The 21336-nt window shown below is 41.3% G+C and overlaps 1 protein-coding gene across 4 annotated transcripts in view; it reads right to left on the reverse strand.

Moving 5' to 3' along the window:
• nrg2a (neuregulin 2a) overlaps positions 1-21336 on the reverse strand; it is a 136909-nt gene that overhangs the window by 48095 nt on the left and 67478 nt on the right. For all 4 annotated transcript variants that reach the window (XM_066645507.1, XM_066645506.1, XM_066645503.1 and 1 more), the window contains exons 2-3: positions 9481-9643; positions 8666-8784 (exon numbers count right to left, since the gene is read on the reverse strand). In XM_066645507.1, coding sequence (XP_066501604.1) covers positions 8666-8784; positions 9481-9643 — 282 coding nt within the window. The remainder of the gene's footprint in view (positions 1-8665; positions 8785-9480; positions 9644-21336) is intronic.

Consider the following 21336-nt stretch of genomic DNA (forward strand, 5'->3'; position numbering starts at 1 on the left):
GACGATCTCATGCCCCCGAGACATAACCCTCGTCAAGCCTGATCCTTTTAGTGACCTCTGACCCAGCCACGTCTTGAGAAAACACAATCACTTTAAACACACATACACACAAACATGTACACGTACTTGCAGGACCACCATGCAGTAGGTGGAGGGAGACATGAGTGAGTCCTGCTTTCCTTGGTTATAGCATTTATACAGACACACACACACACACATAGCAGCCAGTGCTAAGATGGTTATGCAGCTGGTCAGCCCCAGGGAGCAATGGGATGATGGCAGCTGTTTGTCTTCATTAATTGAAGCCCCAAGATTGCAGGGTTTCTCTTTTTATCTCCACTTTTTATCTGTTTATGTCTGTCTCTCTCTCTCTCTCTCTCTCTCTCTCACACACACACACACACACACACACACACTCTAGAGGCCTACCTACCCTCTTCCCAAACGTCCACACCCTCATGCTGACCATTATTCAGTTACCCAGTTATTAATGAAAAACATAAACAAAATTGCAAAGAACTTTATTGTGCATTCACAAGCTATTCTTCAGCTATTATAGAAGCATAGGGTAAACACAAATGATTTCCATGTGGACCTCAATGAAATGATTGAAAAGTTTGTTGTATGTTCAGATTCTAATCTTTGATCTGTTTTGTGGAATAAAATATATATTTTTAAACATTTTTAGGTGTTTTTTTGTACATTACATTAATCAATATCAGAACAAACGTAAGGCAATGAAGTGCAAACCTGATGGTAAAGAATGTATCCCAAACGTTAATACATATCTTACATAACTCACAATATAATCAATCATGTCCTCGTATGATTTCTATCTGAAAATAGTAAAGCACACTGACAGTGACTCATTTCTAAGGGTTAAAGGATGTTTAAGGAACCCTCAGTCTAAAGAGATTTATTTTGTGCATCACTCAAGCAGCGCAAGCACAGATAAAAATCAGACACAAACTACTGCCATGTGATTGGCTGCTTGATGACGAGGACACGTGTGATTGGCTGCAAGCCTGGGCCAAGCCAGCAATCTACAGCTGCATTATGAAATGGGTGCAAAGCAGCTGGGTCTCTCTCGCTCTCTCATTATCCTACTCATTCTCATTTTTCTCCTCCCCTCCAATACCTTCTCTCTCTGTCACTCTTTCTGTTTCCCCTTATTTTCTCTATCTCTTTGTTCCCCAATTATCCCTTCCTCACTCATTTCTCTTTCTCTATCTCTACATCTTTGTCTTTTTTTCCCCAAAACCTGTCTTTCTTATTTCCATTCTTTTTCATAATTCTCAGAGTCCCACATCCATCTTTCTTTCTTGTAAAATTTTGGAGTATTTATTTATTATTCTGCCCCCATCAGGTCTCTCTCTCTCTCTCTCTCTCTCTCTCTCTCTCTCTCTCTCTCTCTCAAATTCTTTCTCTATGCTTTTTATCTTGCTATTTCACTCTGTCTCGCTCTCTCTGTCAAAACCCTCTCGTCTTTTCCACAGCTCTCATTATCTTTCTCAGTTTCCCCTAATTCTCTCTCTGGCTTTTACATCTTTCTCTCACTCTTTATTGTTATTCTCTCCTACAATGCTCTTTTTCTCTCCATTCCTTCTTCTCAATTCTCTCTTTATTTCCAAAATTTGCTCACTCGCTTTTATTCTTTAGCATAATTCTCTGCCTCTCTTATTCTTTCTCTCTATCTTTGTCTCTCAGTCTCTACGTCTCTCTCTCTGATAAACGCACATCCTCAGATAGCACTGCGGCTCTGTGCTGCAGCAGCAATCTCTCAGCACTGCAGCCTCTCTCTCTCTCTCTCTCTCTCTTATACACACACACACACACATACACACACAGCAGTAGCCATTTCACTGATGACCTTAGGATGGAAATCAAGCGAGTCAGTGTGCCGAATAAATTAAGGCTTCTCCCTCCTTGCTGCTCGGCAGAACAGGAGAGAAAGGCGAGGATGCGATAAGAGCGCTCCTTTGCTTCGTGTATTCACCCCCCGCGGCTGGCTGGGGTAAGCTGGGAAAACATTTTATCATATACTGTCAGTTCAAGGTATTTCCTGAGCTGTTATATTAATCTGTCGCCACCCCAGGCTGCTGGGGAGCTGCTGGCTGCCTCAGCCTCGGCTGCCTCACCTTGGTGTTTCCTTTGTGCAGGCGCTCTTTCTGTACAGCACAGGGGCAGTGGGGATGTGCCTCGACTCTGTTCTTCAACTGATCACTGCAGGAAGCTTGCTTCAGTTTTTTTTTAATTGATCGACCTGTAAACGTGCAGGCGCCTGCATTTCAAATATTACTCACTTGGCCTTTTAAAATAAAGCCCCTAATATGATACTTTCCCACAAAAGTCCCACAGTGATAAGAGACAATAGGATTCATAGAGAACACTAAAACAGAAAAAAAAAAAAACAAGAGAAAATAAAAATCTTAAAAATCTGCCTAATAATAGACCACTAAAACTGTCAGAACAACACTATTTAACAGGCTTCAATTTCCTCTCCATCCATCTCATGTTAGAAGACATTTCGCTGGTGTCACTGGGCGCAAGGCAGGAATACACCCTGGAGGGGCACCAGTCCTTCACAGGTCTACACAGACACACACACATTCACTCACACCTACGGACACTTTTGAGTCGCCAATCCACCTACCAACGTGTTTTTGGACTGTGGGAGGAAACCAGAGCACCCGGAGGAAACCCACACAGACACAGGGAGAACACACCAACTCCTCACAGACAGTCACCCGGAGCGGGAATCGAACCCACAACCTCCAGGCCCCTGGAGCTGTGTGACTGCGACACTGCCTGCTGCACCACCATGCCGCCAATACTGAAAGTTATGAACGTATATTTACTTTTTGAAGCTTCTCCAACATTTTCATCAGAAAATTAAATGGTGTCTTTAACTGACTTACAACACCTAACACGATGTACAAGCTGTAAATAATTGGTACACTTTATTGTTTAGTGAAAAATGACAAGAACAAAATTCCATACATGTTCAGTACAGACACTAGTAGTGAATGAGTGAGACACAAGGTGAACAATGCTTAAACAACTGTGGAGTGCTGGAGAGAGACAGAGGAAGACTGAAATGGTGGGAGGCTACAACAGTGTACGCCTACACACCATCCGTGCAGTTTCAGAGTAGGGTTCATAATTTACATTCATTTATTTGTCATTTGCTGGAATTGTTCTTTAAAATATTTTCAATTGACGATAGGTTGGATCAAGGGTTGTCTCTGTAGGACAGTAAAAATAGTTATGTTACAAAATCGCCCTGCTTTTTTTTCCTCAGGTTTTCCTACACGGGCAGACATTTTTGTCCTGCATGAAAAGACAGGCCCTACACACACACACACAGTATCCGCCTGCTGAAGCAACCCTCCATGACCTTTCACATGACAGCACAAGCAAGAGAAGGTGCTCACACACTGTCAGCCTCACCTGGGGTAACAGATACTGGGGGTAACCTCGCTGAGGAAAAGCAGCCAACTATGCACTTACAGATGTGGGGAAAGCCCTACATAAACACTCACATTAACACACACACACATGCTGTTGTAGACACACAGTCTCTCACAGTTTCTCTCTCTCTCTCTCTCTCTCTCTCTCTCTCTCTCTCTCTCTCTCACACACACTACTTTATTTGGATTTTCGTGCCATTGTTGTGGTAGGAACTGTAGCCTTCAACCCTCACTGGAATATGAAATCTCTCTGCCACCCAGCCTTCTGATAGCAGACAAAATATAACACCACATGTGCTCAATCCGGCCAAATACGATCCATCAGATAAGACTCATAAGCCTCTAGAAATTCCATGTCTTAAGTATCACTAAACAATCTGGCCCAGGTCCAACAGAAACCTGGGAAAGCAAGGGAAAGCACAGGTAAAATAATCACTCCGCCTCATTAACGAAAGGTCTTTTCTATCAAGCCTGTGGGCGGTAGCATCTAACTGACCATGAGAGGGACCACCTCTAGCAGTAGGTAGTATATATTTACACTTATTTCATTACACACATTTTACTGTCATTTTGATGGCAGTGTTTTTAATAACATTCTGAAATGATAATATTGTCACAGATCTGAACAGGAATCCAAAAATGTTAGTTTAATGTTCAGGCTTCCAAACGGAAAATATATGAACACATACTTCCCCAGTAGATAAACCCCTATAACTGGACCAGTCCAGGTTTTATTATACCCCTCAATGGCCAAATAATAAATCTCCTTCACTGTGCATTCTAATCCAACTACAGTACTCTGCAGAAGTGTATTCAATCTCCAGTCAAAGTGGTGATTATATAAAAGTAACTTATACTTCTGCATTAGGGAAAAACCTCAGAAAATAAGTAAACGGGAGCCTAGAATTACTATAACGTCAATTCTAATATCAGTATTTCTATATAACAGCTTTTTTTTTGTTTGTTTTCAGGGGAATTTCAAGATCAGAGCTGAGTCTTAGAAGCATTTGCTTCTTCTTATGATCCAAAAAACCCCAGACACATTCAGTAATGGTGGGGTACTTAAACACCATTTTGATCAACAACCAACGGATAAAGGAGGATGGTCTTGGGCTTTTGCCCAGTTATACATTTACTGAGTAATATGTCTAGGAAGTAATGAGGAGGGGATTTTAGGGGCACAGATAAAGTAATGCTGCCATGTTTACATGATTTTTCTGTTTTAACCTACTTTTCCTAACTCCTTTTTTGTTTTTTTTTAAGGTTCAGTTTAGTTTTCTGTTGTTTTAATGAATCACTGATCCTGCTTCGCTGATACATCTGAAACTTTAAATAAACAGGACGGAAATAGAAGGAAAGCACTGCTCAGAATTCACTTTAAATGCTGATAGATGCCGGATGTACAAATAACTGCCATCGGATTCTACATGAGCTTGAGATTCTTGATGTTTTTATTGTCCTCCAAGTGAAGCTGGATTTGTAAGGTTTTTCTTTAACTTTTATTGATACATTATTTAAATGAAGTAAGCTCTTTTAAGATACTGTAACCACTCACTCCAGCCAATTATATTCTCAAAGTAATAGAAATCTTGGAACAGTTTGCATGGCTGCTTTTTTGCTTGGCCATGTTCATAACATACACTCTTAAAATAAAGACTTTCAAAATGGTTCATGGATTGAACGTATAGTTCTGGGGGAAAAAAAAAACAAAAATCACACAACTTTCATTCATCCATCCATCCATCCATCCATTATCTGTAACCGCTTATCCAATTTAGGGTCGCGGGGTGTCCAGAGCCTACCTGGAATCATCGGGCGCAAGGCGGGAATACACCCTGGAGGGGGCGCCAGTCCTTCACAGGGCAACACAGACACACACACATTCACACCCCTACGGACACTTGAGTCGCCAATCCACCTACCAACGTGTGTTTTTGGACGGTAGGAGGAAACCGGAGCACCTGGAGGAAACCCACACGGACACAGGGAGAACACACCAACTCCTCACAGACAGTCACCCGGAGCAGGAATCGAACCCACATCCTCCAGGTCCCTGAAGCTATGTGACTGCGACACTACATGCTGCGCCACCGTGCCGCCTCACACAACTTATTTAGCTAAATTTAAGTGTACACATTTAAACCTTGCAGAGGTGAAAAATGTAGCACAACTAGCAGCTGCACAGATGTCTTAAACAGGGCCACCCTGAAATAAAGCCCAAGAGGCTGCCCAAAAAGCTGCTGGAATAGGTGTGCACCTGGACATGGCTGAAGACTGCTCATCTATTTTCAAAAGAGAAAACTTAATCTCTCCTGCATTTGGTACTGCTTAGACAGGGCATAACCCATGAATGCGTGGTATGAAAAAAACACAATGTCTTAGTTTATAAAAGTTTATTTACGAATCAAATTTATTAACAGATATTTGGTTCATTTTTGCTGCAGTAACAACGCTGACTGATCTGCGAATGCTTTACCCTAGTTGCTGGAACATTGCTGCAAAATCTAATAGCGTTCAGCCATATCATCAAGAGCAACATTATTTATTTCCAGTCCTGCTTTATTCCAGTCCAACTCATCCCAGAATTATTGGATGGATCACCCCAGAGAATGCAGTTCCACAGGCCCACAGTTCAGTGCCAGGAGTTTTATAGCCCTCTAGCCCATTCTTGGTGACCTTATGCATACTTCATATGCAGCTGCTCCACAGCATCTCGTGTCATTCTGTGCCTTCCTAAGGAGATTTAAAAAGCTGGGTGTACACATGAGTGCACATTAAAGTAGCCTAATTCACTAATTATGACAGATGTCCACACACCTTGACTCTCAAAAGTCAAAAGTACTCTCAGTACTCAGATGGTATTGAGAAAAATCACCAAGACACCTGCAGCCTCAATACAAACTTAATACACCCTTGAGGAAACAAATATTCAATGGGTGGGCCCATGGCAGGACTCCATCAAAACCACCACAGCAGCCAATCTGTGTATATTGCTCAGACATTTGTGGTATTGAAGGAAAGCTCAGGCAACAGTACACAGATATGGCAAAAAATATATATAAATAAATTTAATTTTAGTTCATATAGTCAACAGCACTGCACCAAGCAAAGTTGTTATTACAGCGAAGAGAAAGTCAAATTACTACAGGCCCCACCAAAGAAGAACTCAGTAACCTCTAAAAGACAGTGCTTCCTGTTTGTGTGGTAGCATGCTGTACTATTAGACAAGAAGTTCTGAGAACGTATATGAACATCTCTTACCAGTGAAGGATCCACAAGAATTACGACAGAGACCAGACCAGGAGTCTGTCGGCTGAACAAAGACTATACATCCGGAGCAATATCAAGCTAATGTTGTGTTTATCTTATCAATACAAGTTACTTAGTCACAGCAAAGTCCAGAGACAATACTCAAGGCTACTACACTCTTAAAATGTAAGAAAATATAGATTATTCGAGATGATTACATGCGATGTTTGAGAAATCATTGTTTAGAAGAAGTTCTAAGAATCTCTACAGAATGGCTATTTATTTATTTATTTATTTTTGCCAATTTAAAGTTTACATAAAACAGTATATCTATGCACAGAATAGTTCGCAAACTCTTCAAAACTTTTTTAAAGCATAGCTTTAAAAAATAGGACATATATTTTTAGCTCACAACACTTTTCTATGTAGTGAAATCTAACTAACTGTGCAACAGTAGACTAAGTGTATATATTTATAAATATTGCAGCTTACACCAATATCAACACAAATAAGTCAAATCAACTTAAGCACATCAGTTAAGCATGAGCATTTAAAAGAAGGCAGATATTCAAAATACTTAACCACTCCACTACCCAACAACTAGCTTCTCCATGAAACCTTATAATTCTCAAACAGAAACGCCAAGTAAATATCATGTCACATATTTTCGTTGCAGTCACAAATAAGCATGACATAACATAATAATATACAAGGCTCAAGACTTTACGTGACATCCTGTAAAACACAACATGCATTGTCTAAAAACCACATGCGAATCGTGTGATTATACATATGGTACGTGAATGTTGTGTGATTTTTCTCTAAGGTCTGGTCCAGTACCTTATATCCTTTGTTCAGTTTCTGTGTTTGTGAACAAGGCACCAGGGAGGGCTGGGCAATTAATCAAAAATTAATCGAAATCGACATTCAACATTTCTAATCGACAAAATCTGGTCTATATCGATTATATAAATTACTTTTATTCTGTTAGGTCCCCACTCTGTGTTCATGTACTGCCCCTTTAAAATCACACTTCCAAGCTGTAGTCACATGATTCTGCCCCTGTCTACCACATGGAAGCAACCTAAACGCTGAGGCCGACCAAGCCACTCAAGAAAAACACTGTCTGTGGTTTGGACGTGCTGTGTTTGACTGTAATTAAGACGACACTGAACAAAAAGAAGTTAAATGTAAATGCTGAGGGGAAAAAAAAATGAGAGGAACAAGCTCCCAGCAACATTAGAAAAAGTATCCTATATTTAATAATAAAGAATATTTACAGTACAAGCCTCGTCACTGAACTATGAGGGTCAAAAAAACAAAAAAATATATAATTGTTCATTAATCGTGATTGTGATAACTTAATCATGATATTGATTTGTGCTCATATCGCCCAGCACTAGCCCCAGGCATGTGGTGTTTCTGATGAGGAGTATGGAGCATACTTTAACTACTCTTACCTCAAAAAAAGTCTATAATACAAAACTATATTATTGTTTTCTAAGTTTATACAGTCTAGTGGAGAACAAAGCTGGGAGGCTAACATCACTCAGTGGAGAGCAAAAGTGAAGTTACGTGATGTCTAACAAACAGACAATAAAGAAAAATCCCTGTAGCCAGATTACAGGCAAACGAAGCTCCAGAGAGGCCAAAAGGGAACATGTAAATCCTTCAAAAAGGCGCTCAGCATGAGGATTTTCCACATTTTAAGACAATAACACTGTTTCTTTTGGCAGTACTGAGTGTGCAGTAAAAAATATGGAAACAAATAACCAAAGATATCAGCAGGTGGGTAGTGGCTGATACACAGCGTTTCAATCACAGCAGTAAAACAGATATTTCCCTCGGGTAGTACAGCTGCTAAAGCTGTGCTAAAAAAAAGAGAGAGGGCTTAGAGAATGGAGGAATTTAATCATTATCATACACACGGCTTGTCAGCTACTTACTGCTTTGGACATGAACGGTGCTTGTGCTGTTGCTGCTTCCCCTGTCGTTCTCCACCACACACATGTAATTCCCAGAGTCCTTCATCCGTGCTCTAACAATCTGGACCTTGGAGTGTTTACTGTAACAGAGAGACAGAGGAGTCATGGGACACTGCGATGGCTTTTGGAAAAACTGAAGTGAAATCGTCTAGATGGCCTGAGACCAACGCCATCCACGTCCAAACCTAGCAACACTAGATTAGAGATCAAAACAGAGCTCGCTCAAGGAGACTCAGAAGGATCATAACGTACTGCTTTATGAAATGGACGGCGGTTATACGGCTGTGATGTAGCCAAGCGGTGATTTTAGTGACAAACTTGACCCATAATGTCTTATGATGTGGAACGCTCTATAAGAACGCAACCCAGCCATGTCTCTTGTATCATCTATTAGGACGGCTCACATTAAAACCTGAGAAAAATATAAGGGTGATGTTTGCCTTCCCTTTTTTATGTTGTTGCTCTCAGAGGAAAAATGCTGCAAACTGGTGACTTTACAGGAGAAGGCAAAACATTCTGAATTTTTAATGCTAACCAAGACCTCTTTTCACTTCTTTTTGTACAAATACTATTGGTCTCTTCTTCATCAAATTTACACACAGTGTAAACAGGGAGCAGTCACTATGTAAAATAATTAAAATGACCTAAAAAATGTAGATTTCGTCCAACAGTGGCTATAAATCAGAAACTGCAAGAGCTACCTACAACTGCTGTATATTGTCAATCATTAAATCTAATGTAACCTAATGCACACACACCTAATCGCTTTGACTTACTCGTTTTGTTTGATCCTGACTTCTTTGCTCTTTTTCAGAACACTGCCATCTTTGTACCACTTATAGGAAAGGGGTGGGGTACCCGAGGCTTCGCACTTCATGGTTAGTCTTCTTCCCTCCTCCACCATCATTGGGTTCCTCATAGCCTTTACTGTAGGAGCAACTACAGAGAATAAAGAGAGAGAGAGACAGGGTCATATTACACATGCAGATTTCTTTTTCACAATCACATGTGGCAAGACAGAGAGTATGATGTCGAATTAAAAGTAAAGCATAGCAGAGCCAGTCACCAGATCTCTCAGCTGGCCAGACGATGTCACCAGAGACACTGTTAGCCTGTGGCTGTGCTGGTTCTGCCAGTCCAGCAGTGAATTCTCTGGAATCTCTGCAGCCAGTTCCTTTAGATTAGAGCTCAGGCCTACACAAGAAGACCTGCTGTCACCTCCACCTTCTCTCTGGATTTGATTCAAGCAAGACACTGCACCCAGACACAGTCAAATAATTGCACAAAATGTTTTTTGTTACACACTCAATGAATGTGGGCCAGACATGAGTATCAAGTAATGAGTATGTATCAGGTGTCATAACTTGTGGTTGTTGTTGTTTAACTTCATTTACAGAGATTTCAAATACCTCTTCCAGATGTATCATGCCAAACGACAGTTGTATATTTCATATTGTTTTGCTACCCAGAATCACGCAGAGAAGGATGACTTCCCCCTTTCAGCGTGAGTTTTGGTTTCAAGGAAGTTTCCCATGGCAGTTACAACATGTGCCAGCTAAACATACAAAACGTGATGGAACTGACTAAGGAAAACTTGCCTGACTGAGGACTAGGGGGAATCCCTTTGCCTATACCAATGCTTTCTCAGTAATGTGAACAGGGAGGATAGACTTGGACTGTCTTCAATACATCTTCAGCCATTATGTAAAACAAAATAAAAAATCAGGTGGTGAAATTAACTCAACTGACATTAGGGCTTAAATAATACGCACATGCACCAACAACCTGAGGCTAATTCAGCCAACGCAAACAAACAGAGGTTGTCAGGAATTTGAAACGTAAAATACAGACATTGCAGCTTGCCATTTATGCCACAATGAAACAAACACCAGAGGCAGCGCACATGTTAACAAAGGGAGGTTCGAAAGAAGTAAATGAGTAAAGCTGGAGCTGGGGGTATAAGAACTCATTTCTAGAATCATCTGGATGCAGTCGTATTTTTACCTTTAAATTACAGCTTCAAAATCATTGTGATGCTTCACTGACCTGTAATAGATAGAATAGAGCCTCTGTCATTGCTACTCCAGGCTCAGAACTGCAGAAACTGCACTATGTAACATTTGGACGATGGGTAAGAAACCAACCCCACTCTCCCCCTTTCCCCTTGATTTCAGGACAGTGCTGTAAACATCAGTTACCTTGTGCAACTGTAAAGAAAGAGCAGGGGCAAAAATACGAAGTCTTAGGTAGTGCTCCTTTAAAAGTAAAACCCGAAATGACATTCTTTGAAATGTATTTAAGCTCTCATTTGAATTCATTCATCCTTTCATTCAAATATTCATTGTCTGTTACCAAATAACCAATTCAAGGTGGGTCTGAAGCCTGCCCCGGATCACTGGGCGCAAGGCAGGAACACACTGGAGGGGGCGCCAGTCCTTCACAGGGCAGCACACACTCAGACATTCACTCACATCTATAGACACCTTTGAGTCACCAATCCTACCAATGTGTGCTTTTGGACCGTGGGAGAAAACCAGGAGGAAACCCACACAGACACAGGGAGAACACACCAAATTCCTCACAGACAGTCACCCGGAGCGGGACTTGAACCCACAACCTCCAGGTCCCTGGAGCTGATTGAAAAATGCTGGGAATGTACTTTCGATGGTATGTTACCATCCTACATTTCCTTTCCCCCTCAAGTCAGCGCTGTTCCAAAGTATGCCTTTGATTGATTTTGTATCTGTATTCAGTACCTTTCAAGAAAAAAATCTGTAATGATGTATCAAAGAATTCAGTTTTTTTCCCACCACCACAGTACAGTGAGTAAGAAAAGGTTGGGGCGAGGCTGTTACAAATGTCCATTCAAGAGCCACATGCCCAGACGGGACTCTACCGTTTCCATGCTGCTGCCGCCATGCCCTGCTGTCACGCCAGGTAGGAGAGTGCACGCTAAGAGCTCTCTCAGGGCTAGGACAGGGGTCAGAACAGTGCCATGGCCATTCCCAAGGTGAGGTCATCTAAGCAATTAGCATAGGCCTTCTGCTGCATACGCCGTTAGGGTTATTTGCTTGGCTTGAGCTGAAGTAAATTGGTTCAAATGTGTATAGACGTTGCACATGAATAAAATATACCACCGTCACAGTTTTATCTATCAGTTCACTTACTTTTATAAATATCTCTGTTCATGTAAGTATACTTTATTCATGTGGAAATGACGTGTCCGAAAGTATGCGGCTAAGACAGCAATAAGAGATGATATCAGGGCTTGCTTGGAGCGATAAAGGGGCAAGGAAAAAACAAACATCTTAGTACGTGTAATGAGTTCAATTAAAATTCGAGACGGAGGTGTGCTAAAATAGTCAGCAGTCAGCCTAATTTTGGGAAGACTGACCCACTTCTTTGTCCCAGTACGGGGAGTACTTTTTTATCAGTGCTACTAAAATTTGTTTCACTGGAATGACTCTGGCATGACTCCTGATCTGGCTCCGAAGCCAATGAAGCTTGGTACGCTGTGGTAACAAAAAAGTGATGTGACGTTCCCTGGCGCAGTGTTTTGAGAGTAGTGACAGTGTTATTACTTTCTCAGGTTTCTCCTGACACTGTGAAGCTCTGCAGCCTACATTCTTGGAAAAAGCCAGCAGAGCTCACTGCTTAACACTTCAGAGACTCGTGCGAGTCAAACAAAGACTTGTGGTTCTCCCCACTGCACGGTGGTTAGTGTGATAGGAAAAGCTGGCTTTAGTTAAGTCCGAGATATGCATCAGTGCAGGGCATGCTTTAAGGGTGAACAGGTCTCCTAATGTGGGCTGTACACGTTGCCGCCTGACACTCACTCATGCAGAGACTGAGATCTCAGCTCTGAGACTGAGGCAGCGAGTGGATCAGAGACAGCTCACAATGGAGAGTGAGCCACACACACACACACACATTCACAGCCTGGGAGGCTGGGTCAGTTGTAACAGTTACGGAGCTCTGAGCTGCGGAGTGCTGCACACTGAGGCGATTATGGAACTTTCTAGAAATGATGACTGATAGCTTCTTAGCACATACAAACAAGACATATCGTGCCATGCCTTTTCCTGCACATCCAGGCTGGTACTTGTCCTTGTGCAAACAACACAGGCGATACTGTGCTTTATGCAATTTTCCGAATCACAGGTCTTTGGAGAAAAACAAATACCTCCTGACACTGTGTTTTTCCTCCAGCACAAAGTAAACGAAAACTGAAGGATGGAATGTGAACGGTGGAAGATGTAATTTTAGAAACGCAGTAGAAAAAACATCTTTAGTTAAGACTTAGATAATCAAATACCATAATACCAATATAATGAGGATCCTTACTTTATTGTACATCACACTCTTCAGACTGGGGAGTGAACGATAGATTTCTAAACATTATTTTACTATATTAAATCTTAACAAAAAAAATCCCAGACAAAAATTAATAATGTCCTTCTCCCATTCCCCAGAAAAGTTAACATTTTGGAGATGTGAAGTGCTTCTTTCCTCTGAGAGTGACTATATTAATTCTGATCATTTAATGGAATCTAAAGCAATTTTTGGCCAAAAGTGAGCTGAAAGTAAGCCACCAGGCACAGAGCACATAGTGGCTGACTTTATTGCTGCTTGGTAATTGCCTTTGCCTCTGACTGTGGCTGAGGAGGCTCTCTGGGCTTCTGGAGGCTGAGGCTATACTGAGGCGCGGTGACGGCTGTATGTGCGTGTTACCTGCACACTGTAGATCACCAGCCCACAGCAGGCAACGGGTCGCATATTTCACTAGCCCTTTAACTCCGGCGTCACACTTTACGAGACGCATGACACTCTCTCTGTGGCCCTGCCCATAATTTAAAAAAAGACTTGGAAATACATAACCTCCGGGCTGGTGCCAAGGTGTGGTCTGAAGACTCTAAATCACCTTGTGGTTTAAGAAAAGACGAAGCTGGAGAAGAAAAAGTGAAAAAAATGCAGCTCCCCCACCCCAACCCACCCTCACACAAAAAAAATCAGTCCTTGATGTTTAGATGTAGCATTAAATTGCTGCCTCCTTTCCCCAAATTCACTTTTACAAGGGACTTAATGCCGTGCCTCAGGAACGTGCTATTGAGGTGTGGTTTTCCCTGAGTACACACCGGGACGAAGGCATTCCAAGGAAAGCTGGGTTTGACAGCTATTAAAAGCTCTGTCAGATTGAGGAGCGAGAGCGTTCTTGAGCTGTAGGTTCAGGAGAAAACACGCCAAGGGTTTTTTCCACTCCAGTAACACAAAGGGATCTGCAGATCCGCAGGAAGCAATTGTACATCACATCAGCTGTCCGGGAGCTCTGGCCAGTTGACTGAGAATCCATTATCCCACTGATATGGTGTGCTTTTATGATTTCATGTGGCTTATACTTAAAACAGATCTAAAGAGTGCAAACATATCAAAATAGCACACCACTGCTTAAAAGCCAATGCTGTTAATTCATAGTGCACAATATTTAACACTAACAAATTACGTATATTTAGGTTCATTCATTGCAAAATGATGTCAACGTAACTGTTATGTTAAACATTACTACATGTAAATGTTTAGTGTCACAGAACACACTATACACCTTTCACAATGAACAGCACAGTACAGTGAAAGTGATGCTTTAAGACTGCATAGAAATATATCTTTAAAATACACTATGGTCCCTTCCTAATCTAACATTTCTGCTGCTATTAAACGTATTAATAGGGGGATGGTCTCCTCTTTGCTGCAATAATAGCACTTGAGTTTCTGGGAATGGTTTCTCTAGATGTTTAAACACTGCTGTGAACATTAGTGAGATCAGTTAAGGATGGTGAATGACTTTGGATCACAAGATCACAAATTAATCTCAGTGGTAGGGGATGGTGAGTCCTCACTCAAGAGAACACACTTTATCACAGCCCAAAGCTTGAGAACTTTTATATCCCTATGGCACGCTCTTGGCTCTAAGCATGGTGACCTTAGCCTCGTGTGCCGCTGCTCCAGAGAGTCTCGTTCTATTGGTCTACGGCTATTATACGAGCTGTGTGGGTGTGTACAGTTGAATTCTGGTTTACCTTAAAGTAATGAATATCGCAACCATTGTAAACCGTGTCAGAAAATCTCTGGACATATAGTGCACAATCAGACCATCATATAAACCCTAATATGCTCTCAAACCTCTCAAAGCTGCAAAAAAGCTGAATGTGGAAAATTAGTTTGAGGTTTATTTGAATTTACTGAGTGATTACAGATAATGAATGAATGATTTTACTGAAAGAATGCTCTTATTTTAAAGCAAAAGGTTGTCAGCTAAGGTCCCATAAAGTGCTATAAAACAAAAAGCTAATTTAAAGTTCATTCATTCATTCATTATCTGTAATCACTTATCCAGTTCAGGGTCGCGGGGGTCCAGAGCCTACCTGGAATCATTGGGCGCAAGGCAGAAACACACCCTGGAGGGGGCGCCAGTCCTTCACAGGGCAACACACACATACACACACCCACAGACACTTTGAAGTCGCCAATCCAACTACCAACGTGTGTTTTTGGACTGTGGGAGGAAACCGAAGCACCCGGAGGAAACCCCCGTGGACAAAGGGAGAACATACCAAACTCCTCACAGACAGTCACCCGGAGTGGGAATCGAACCCACAACCTCTAGGTCACTAGAGCTGTGTAACTGCAACACTACCTTCTGCACCACAGTGCCACCCTTCATGTTAATCCCTAAATATTGGAATTCTCCATTACCAAGTCAGAGTTCTTCAGGGAAGTGGTGACAGGAATCAGAGGTCTGATATTAATAGTATGAGTCTTATTGGAATTCTTGGTGGAGAAGTACCTAGTTAGTGTGTTTTTTTTAGTTAGTGTTTTTTACAGTAGATTCACAGCTATTTTACCATTATCAACATACATAAAAACCTGCCTGAGTGGTAAATTAAATAGTTTGATCTTCATTATAAATATTGTGACCTCTTGTTCCTATCACCACTGATATAAATAAATTTAGTTAAGGCATCATCTCACATCAAACTACACTAAATGACTTTGTTTACATCTCAACAACAGAAATTACAGTAGATGTCTACTTGTTGTAATTCTCTTTGGTCCAGTTCACTGATAGGCCACATACAAAGCAGTTAACACATTCATCCGTATAAAGTTTGATTGAGACCATCATGCACCGACTGATGTGGCCAAAAAGCCCATTCAAACTGAGTGGATAAACTGTGTGCACAGTCCACCTGTAAAAACTGGAATTCTACTAGAAAAAAAAAATCCTTTAACAAATTCAGCTGTACCCTTGTCATATTTGTGTCAAAGCATGAAAGCTGCATTAACGCTTGTTTATTAATGTCAGTCCCCCTCACTTACATGAGATTAGAGTTTTTCCACAAACAACTTCAGGACAAACTCACATTCCCGATATAACAAGCAAGAACAGGATAATTCAGTACTAAAATTGTATGGAATGACCTGGCAAGAAAATCAAGAAGCCAGGCCAGGACACACATATACACACACACACACACACACACCAAGAACATTTACACACACCGAGAACATTTATTTTATACAGTGTCAATAGTAGTGGTTACTTAAGGCTACTCAAGGCTCCTGCAGACTCTCTAAATCAGTATCTGTGTCTGAAACACATTCACAAGGCATATATCTTCAAATTTTCTCAAAATATATATCCAAATATACAGTGGTTAGGGAACTGGGCTAGTAACCGGAACGTTCGATCACCCAGAGTTGGCAGGTCATGACTGAAGTGCTTGGGCTGCCCACCGTACCGGGCACGTGTGCTCACTGCCCCCTAGTGTTCACTAGCGTGTGCGTAAATGTGTGTTTCACTGCACGGATTGGGTTAAAATGCGGAGAACATATTCCACTGTGTGCAAGCACAGTGACCAATAAAGCAATTCTAATTCCAATTCAAATAAATAAAGGATGATTATTATTGTTATTATCAATATACTGGTCAGAAAAAAAGATTCCTGACGTCTCAGCAGACGACAGCCATTGCAGAAACTTGTTCATTTCAGTCAGCAACACTCATGTTCAATGAAAGATGGATTAGCCAGACTCTGTACTGGATTGTAATGGAAATACTGAAGCTTGTAGAGGAGTAATCTGAAAATTGTTAAACCGTTACTATTAAAAATGGTTAAAATGCTTTGCCGTGAGGGGTGGCGCAGCAGCTAGTGTCGTAGTCACACAACTCCAGGGGCCTGGAGGTTGTGGGTTCGATTCCCGCTCCGGGTGACTGTCTGTGAGGAGTTGGTGTGTTCTCCCTGTGTCTGCGTGGGTTTCCTCTGCATGCTCCGGTTTCTTCCCACAGTCCAAAAACACACGTTGGTAGGTGGATTGGCGACTCAAACGTGTGTGTGTGTCTGTGTTGCCCTGTGAAGGACTGGCGCCCCCTCCAGGGTGTATTCCCGCCTTGTGCCCAATGATTCCAGGTAGGCTCTGGACCCACTGGACCCTGAACTGGATAAGCGCTTACAGAGAATGAATGAATGTTTGCCCTGAAACAGTAAGTTAATGCTATTTTTCCAAAATTATTATAAAATGAGGACCTTTTTGTCTAGACTTTGTATGATTTACATGCATTTTGCAGACATTATACTGACTTATAATAATTTAGTGGAGAGTTACACTAATGTTAAGCAAAACTGACCTCACTCTACCCCTAAACATATCCCCAACTTAAAATAACTCTTCACCTTAATATTCAATATTTAATGTAGTGGGTAGCTTTAAGGTGTAAAAAAGTATCGGTCCCCACAACGTGAGTGAAACACACACATACACATACACTCCAATTTGTGAAAATTGGGACATTTTGTAAAATACAACTAAAACTATAATCAGTGATTTATAAGCATTCTTTGAAGCATTGTTTAACTGACAAATTAAAATTAAAATTATGCAAAGTTTTCTCTGCACGACCTGACTGGATCTTGTAAATATAAATAGATTTAAAATTACATGCCTGCAACACACTCCAAATTATTTTGCATAGACTCATGTTGTGTTTTTTACACTGCTTAGATATTTCTGAGGATAAGAATAAAAAAGTTTGCATATGGAATTTTTTCTCAGATACTTCAATCTTTTTTGATTGTCCTCTACATAATGCCATTGGCTGGATTTTCCAACAGCATCTTAGAACAAAGAAGATTCTTAAGTGGTGGAGTGAGCATCACACTGAACACTTTATAAGACGATCTTAACACTTAGATGTTTTTGGGAAGCTGGGCCCTGGACTGCAGACAGCACAAGTCAATCATACACTGGCATTGTCTTTCTGCGGACTTTGCTGAATTAACTGTCGTTTTGAACACCTGTCTATCTAAAAACTCAGCTACACATCAATGGAAACTGATATTGGATCAGATATGTCATGGTCACTAACGCAGCCCCTCACTGCCTCAGAGTTGTGGGATTTGCACCTATTGCTAATAAGCCTGGAAGGTCAGTTTCGTCATTAGCACAGAAAACATAATGTTTATTTTTCATGAAAACAAGCTGAAACATGGAGCACGTGTTTCTACTGTCTTTTGGACAATCTGAGATGAGCTTGGGTCCAGCAGTTCCACAGAGAATTGATATATGGCATTCTTCATGCATTAATGGTCAGCATTAATTGCACTCCCAGATCCACATGGCTATATTTATCACTGTAGCATGACAGTTTCCTCTGCAGTGCTGTCTGAGGGCTTGAAGGTAATGCTCATTGAATATTGATGTCCAGCTTCACCTTACTTTAACTTTTTTTTTTTTATCATTTCACAAAATTGAGTACATTAAATGATATATGACACAAATTCAATTATTTATATATTTACTTAACACAATTAAGTTGGTCAGTTCAAAAGGGACTCTTGTATTTATTACATTATACTTTTCTATAATTGGGGTTTTTATATACAAATCACAAATAATATATATATATATACACATACATTTTAAAAGAGATTTGATATGGTGATATGTACCTGCTGAAGTATGTGTGTTTTTGTAGCAGTAGATTTGTGATTTGTGTAGCCCGAGGGCTTTCTGCGCTGTGAGCCACACGGAGTGTGTGTGATTCAGCTGTGTAAGCCAACATGGATTACTTCACCCACAGCCTGTCAATCAGCATCTCCCATCAGCCACCGTGGGGAGATCCTAAACAGGAGCGCAGCCTCCAGATCGTCACCGTGATCCAGTCTCTCTACCATTTTTCACACATTTCAGCACTAGTCCTACAAGGAACTCACCCCATCGCCTGCAACGTCTCAGAACACAGAAATTCAATGAAGATTAATGTTCTAATAGCTTCCAGTATTCCACTGGAGATGTCTACCTACTTTTCCTCAGTCTCGCGAACCATCGCTAAATCTGGACAAGTCTACTACAGCAGACAAAAAAATAAATTTATATCTTGTGATTCAACATGATCATTAGAAAATCCTTGGAGGAATATGCCTCTCATATCTTGCGCCAGCATGGAAACTTGGACCACATTTAACTCACCGCTGTGCTCACACTGGTCCTGAAACTAGCTCCAAATTCTGCTAATGTAAAGTGAAAAATCATTAAATATCAAAGACAACAACAACAACAATAAGCAGGACATAATAATGGTTTTAATAAAAGCAATAAAAATGAGGAAAGTGAACTAAACTGAAGTCAGCTATGTTCTGCATTTCACACAGCAACCTGCAACTTCAAGAGCGACCAAAAGACAAGTCCCAAAAGGCACTGTACTGAGTGTAGAGCCCTAAAGACCTCTGCTCGTGAGCCTGATTAGCCTGTGTATTTTTGTTAACTTTGTTATTACATTCTGACAGTGCTGTAAGGATTTCAAACCCATCTCCACATCACACATGCTTCATCACGGGTCTTATTTAGGCCACAGCATTCATCTGTCACTACAACACACCTTTTCTTCTTCTTTGTCCTGCAGCTTTGCAGACACAATGAGTCAATCACTGTGATTTCCCGTTTAAAGTTCTTGTTGTTCCACATGACTTAAAGTGAGGTAAATTTAGCAGCACATCAATGTGAAGAAACTGAAGTTGAGAAGGAAGACTATTCAAAGGGATAATATTAGCTTCCCAGGGGATGCTTTTTTTTTTTAAAGACACTCTCTCAGGCACTTTTTTTCTTTCAGGCTTTGTTTATAGTAGACAAAGCAGAAGAGATTAGCATCGTGTGAAGACACTGCACATCGCTGGGCCACTCGCCACAGACTCAGAACAATGTCGTGAAGTGTTTATTTCTAGAAGAGAAACCAGCAGGGCCACTGGATGTTGTGTCACAGAGTGATTTTGTTACAGTATACTTGCGTGTAAGAGGTCATACGCCGCCACGAAATTCAGGGAGAAAATAATAGAAGTGTAATGAATAACAAAAGGTCTTTCTCGCTCTGAAAGCCTGCATAAACGACAGCCTCGGGGTGACAGAGCAAAAAGGAAAACCTCCCAGGAGGACAGCATTGGCCAGACCTAGAAATGAATGGGAGGCGGGGGAGGTGGTGAATGAAAGACAATGCCACACTTTGCCATGTCTTTCTAAGCCACTAATCTAATGAGGGTATCTCAGATCAAGGTGAAGCTGTAAAGGACTGTGAAGCCTAGTCCAGAAATCTCTCACGCACCCTCTTCAATCTTAAGCCCTTAAAGGATTCTGGGATGCATTCACGGTTCTAAGATAAACCTTTAATTGGCATGGAACTTCTGCATTTGTTTGGAGGATCTTCACACTCAGTTCATATTACAATCCATCTGCGTACACTGATCTTCCAACCTTCTACTAAAAGGTTTTTAGGAAACCATTAATTGCTCTTCAACTGCACCACTCTGGAGAATACCTGTTGACATCTTAATAGTACAGTATGAGTTCAGAATGGGCAAATGATCACGTTATGCCTCATGCAGATTTAACATTGTATTAACTAGACTTAGAAGTCTGTTATTAGCAGAAAAATTGAAGCAATAGGGAACAGAAACGTCGGTATCCGTGACTATGCAAACTAAGATCAAGCCCATTATAAAGTGTTAGGCATTTGTGTATGTAAATTAGGGGATTTTCCTCCTCCATGACCCTGAGGTCAAAGTGCTGTGGCAAGTTGTGGCTTGCAGGAACTGACTGAGCTAGAGAGAGAGAGAGTTGGAGAGACACAGAGAAGCAGAAGGAAAGACTACAAGCCTCTAGAGAGGTTTCCCGCTGACTAGGACCTATTCGGATAGAGGTAGCAATGAAACTACAACAATACTGCAGTAGTCAAGGCATCCCTGCAGTTAATTCCCCCTGAAACCCAGCAGTGCAGCCTCCGTCACGTCCAGCAGGCGCATGCTGCACTTGCACAGTTAACCCATTCAGTGAATGAATCGATAGGAGCATTTTCTAAGTGGTCAGATACCACCGACTGTAAGCAGAAATGAAAATACACTATTACTCGGGCTCCAGCGACAATAGCACTCATCGAGCTACACGAGCAAAGGCAGGAATCAAGCGAACGGCTGGAAACGTCCTTGGCGTGACAGCGGGGAGGTCCAATCACGTCAAAAAGCTTGAGCTGAAGCACACAAGGCAAAATTCATGCACAATAACGCAGCTACGCCGAAGCAGCCAGATGT

The sequence above is a fragment of the Hoplias malabaricus genome, chromosome 15 (genome assembly GCF_029633855.1).
Source record: "Hoplias malabaricus isolate fHopMal1 chromosome 15, fHopMal1.hap1, whole genome shotgun sequence".
In the NCBI taxonomy this organism is placed as follows: domain Eukaryota; kingdom Metazoa; phylum Chordata; class Actinopteri; order Characiformes; family Erythrinidae; genus Hoplias; species Hoplias malabaricus.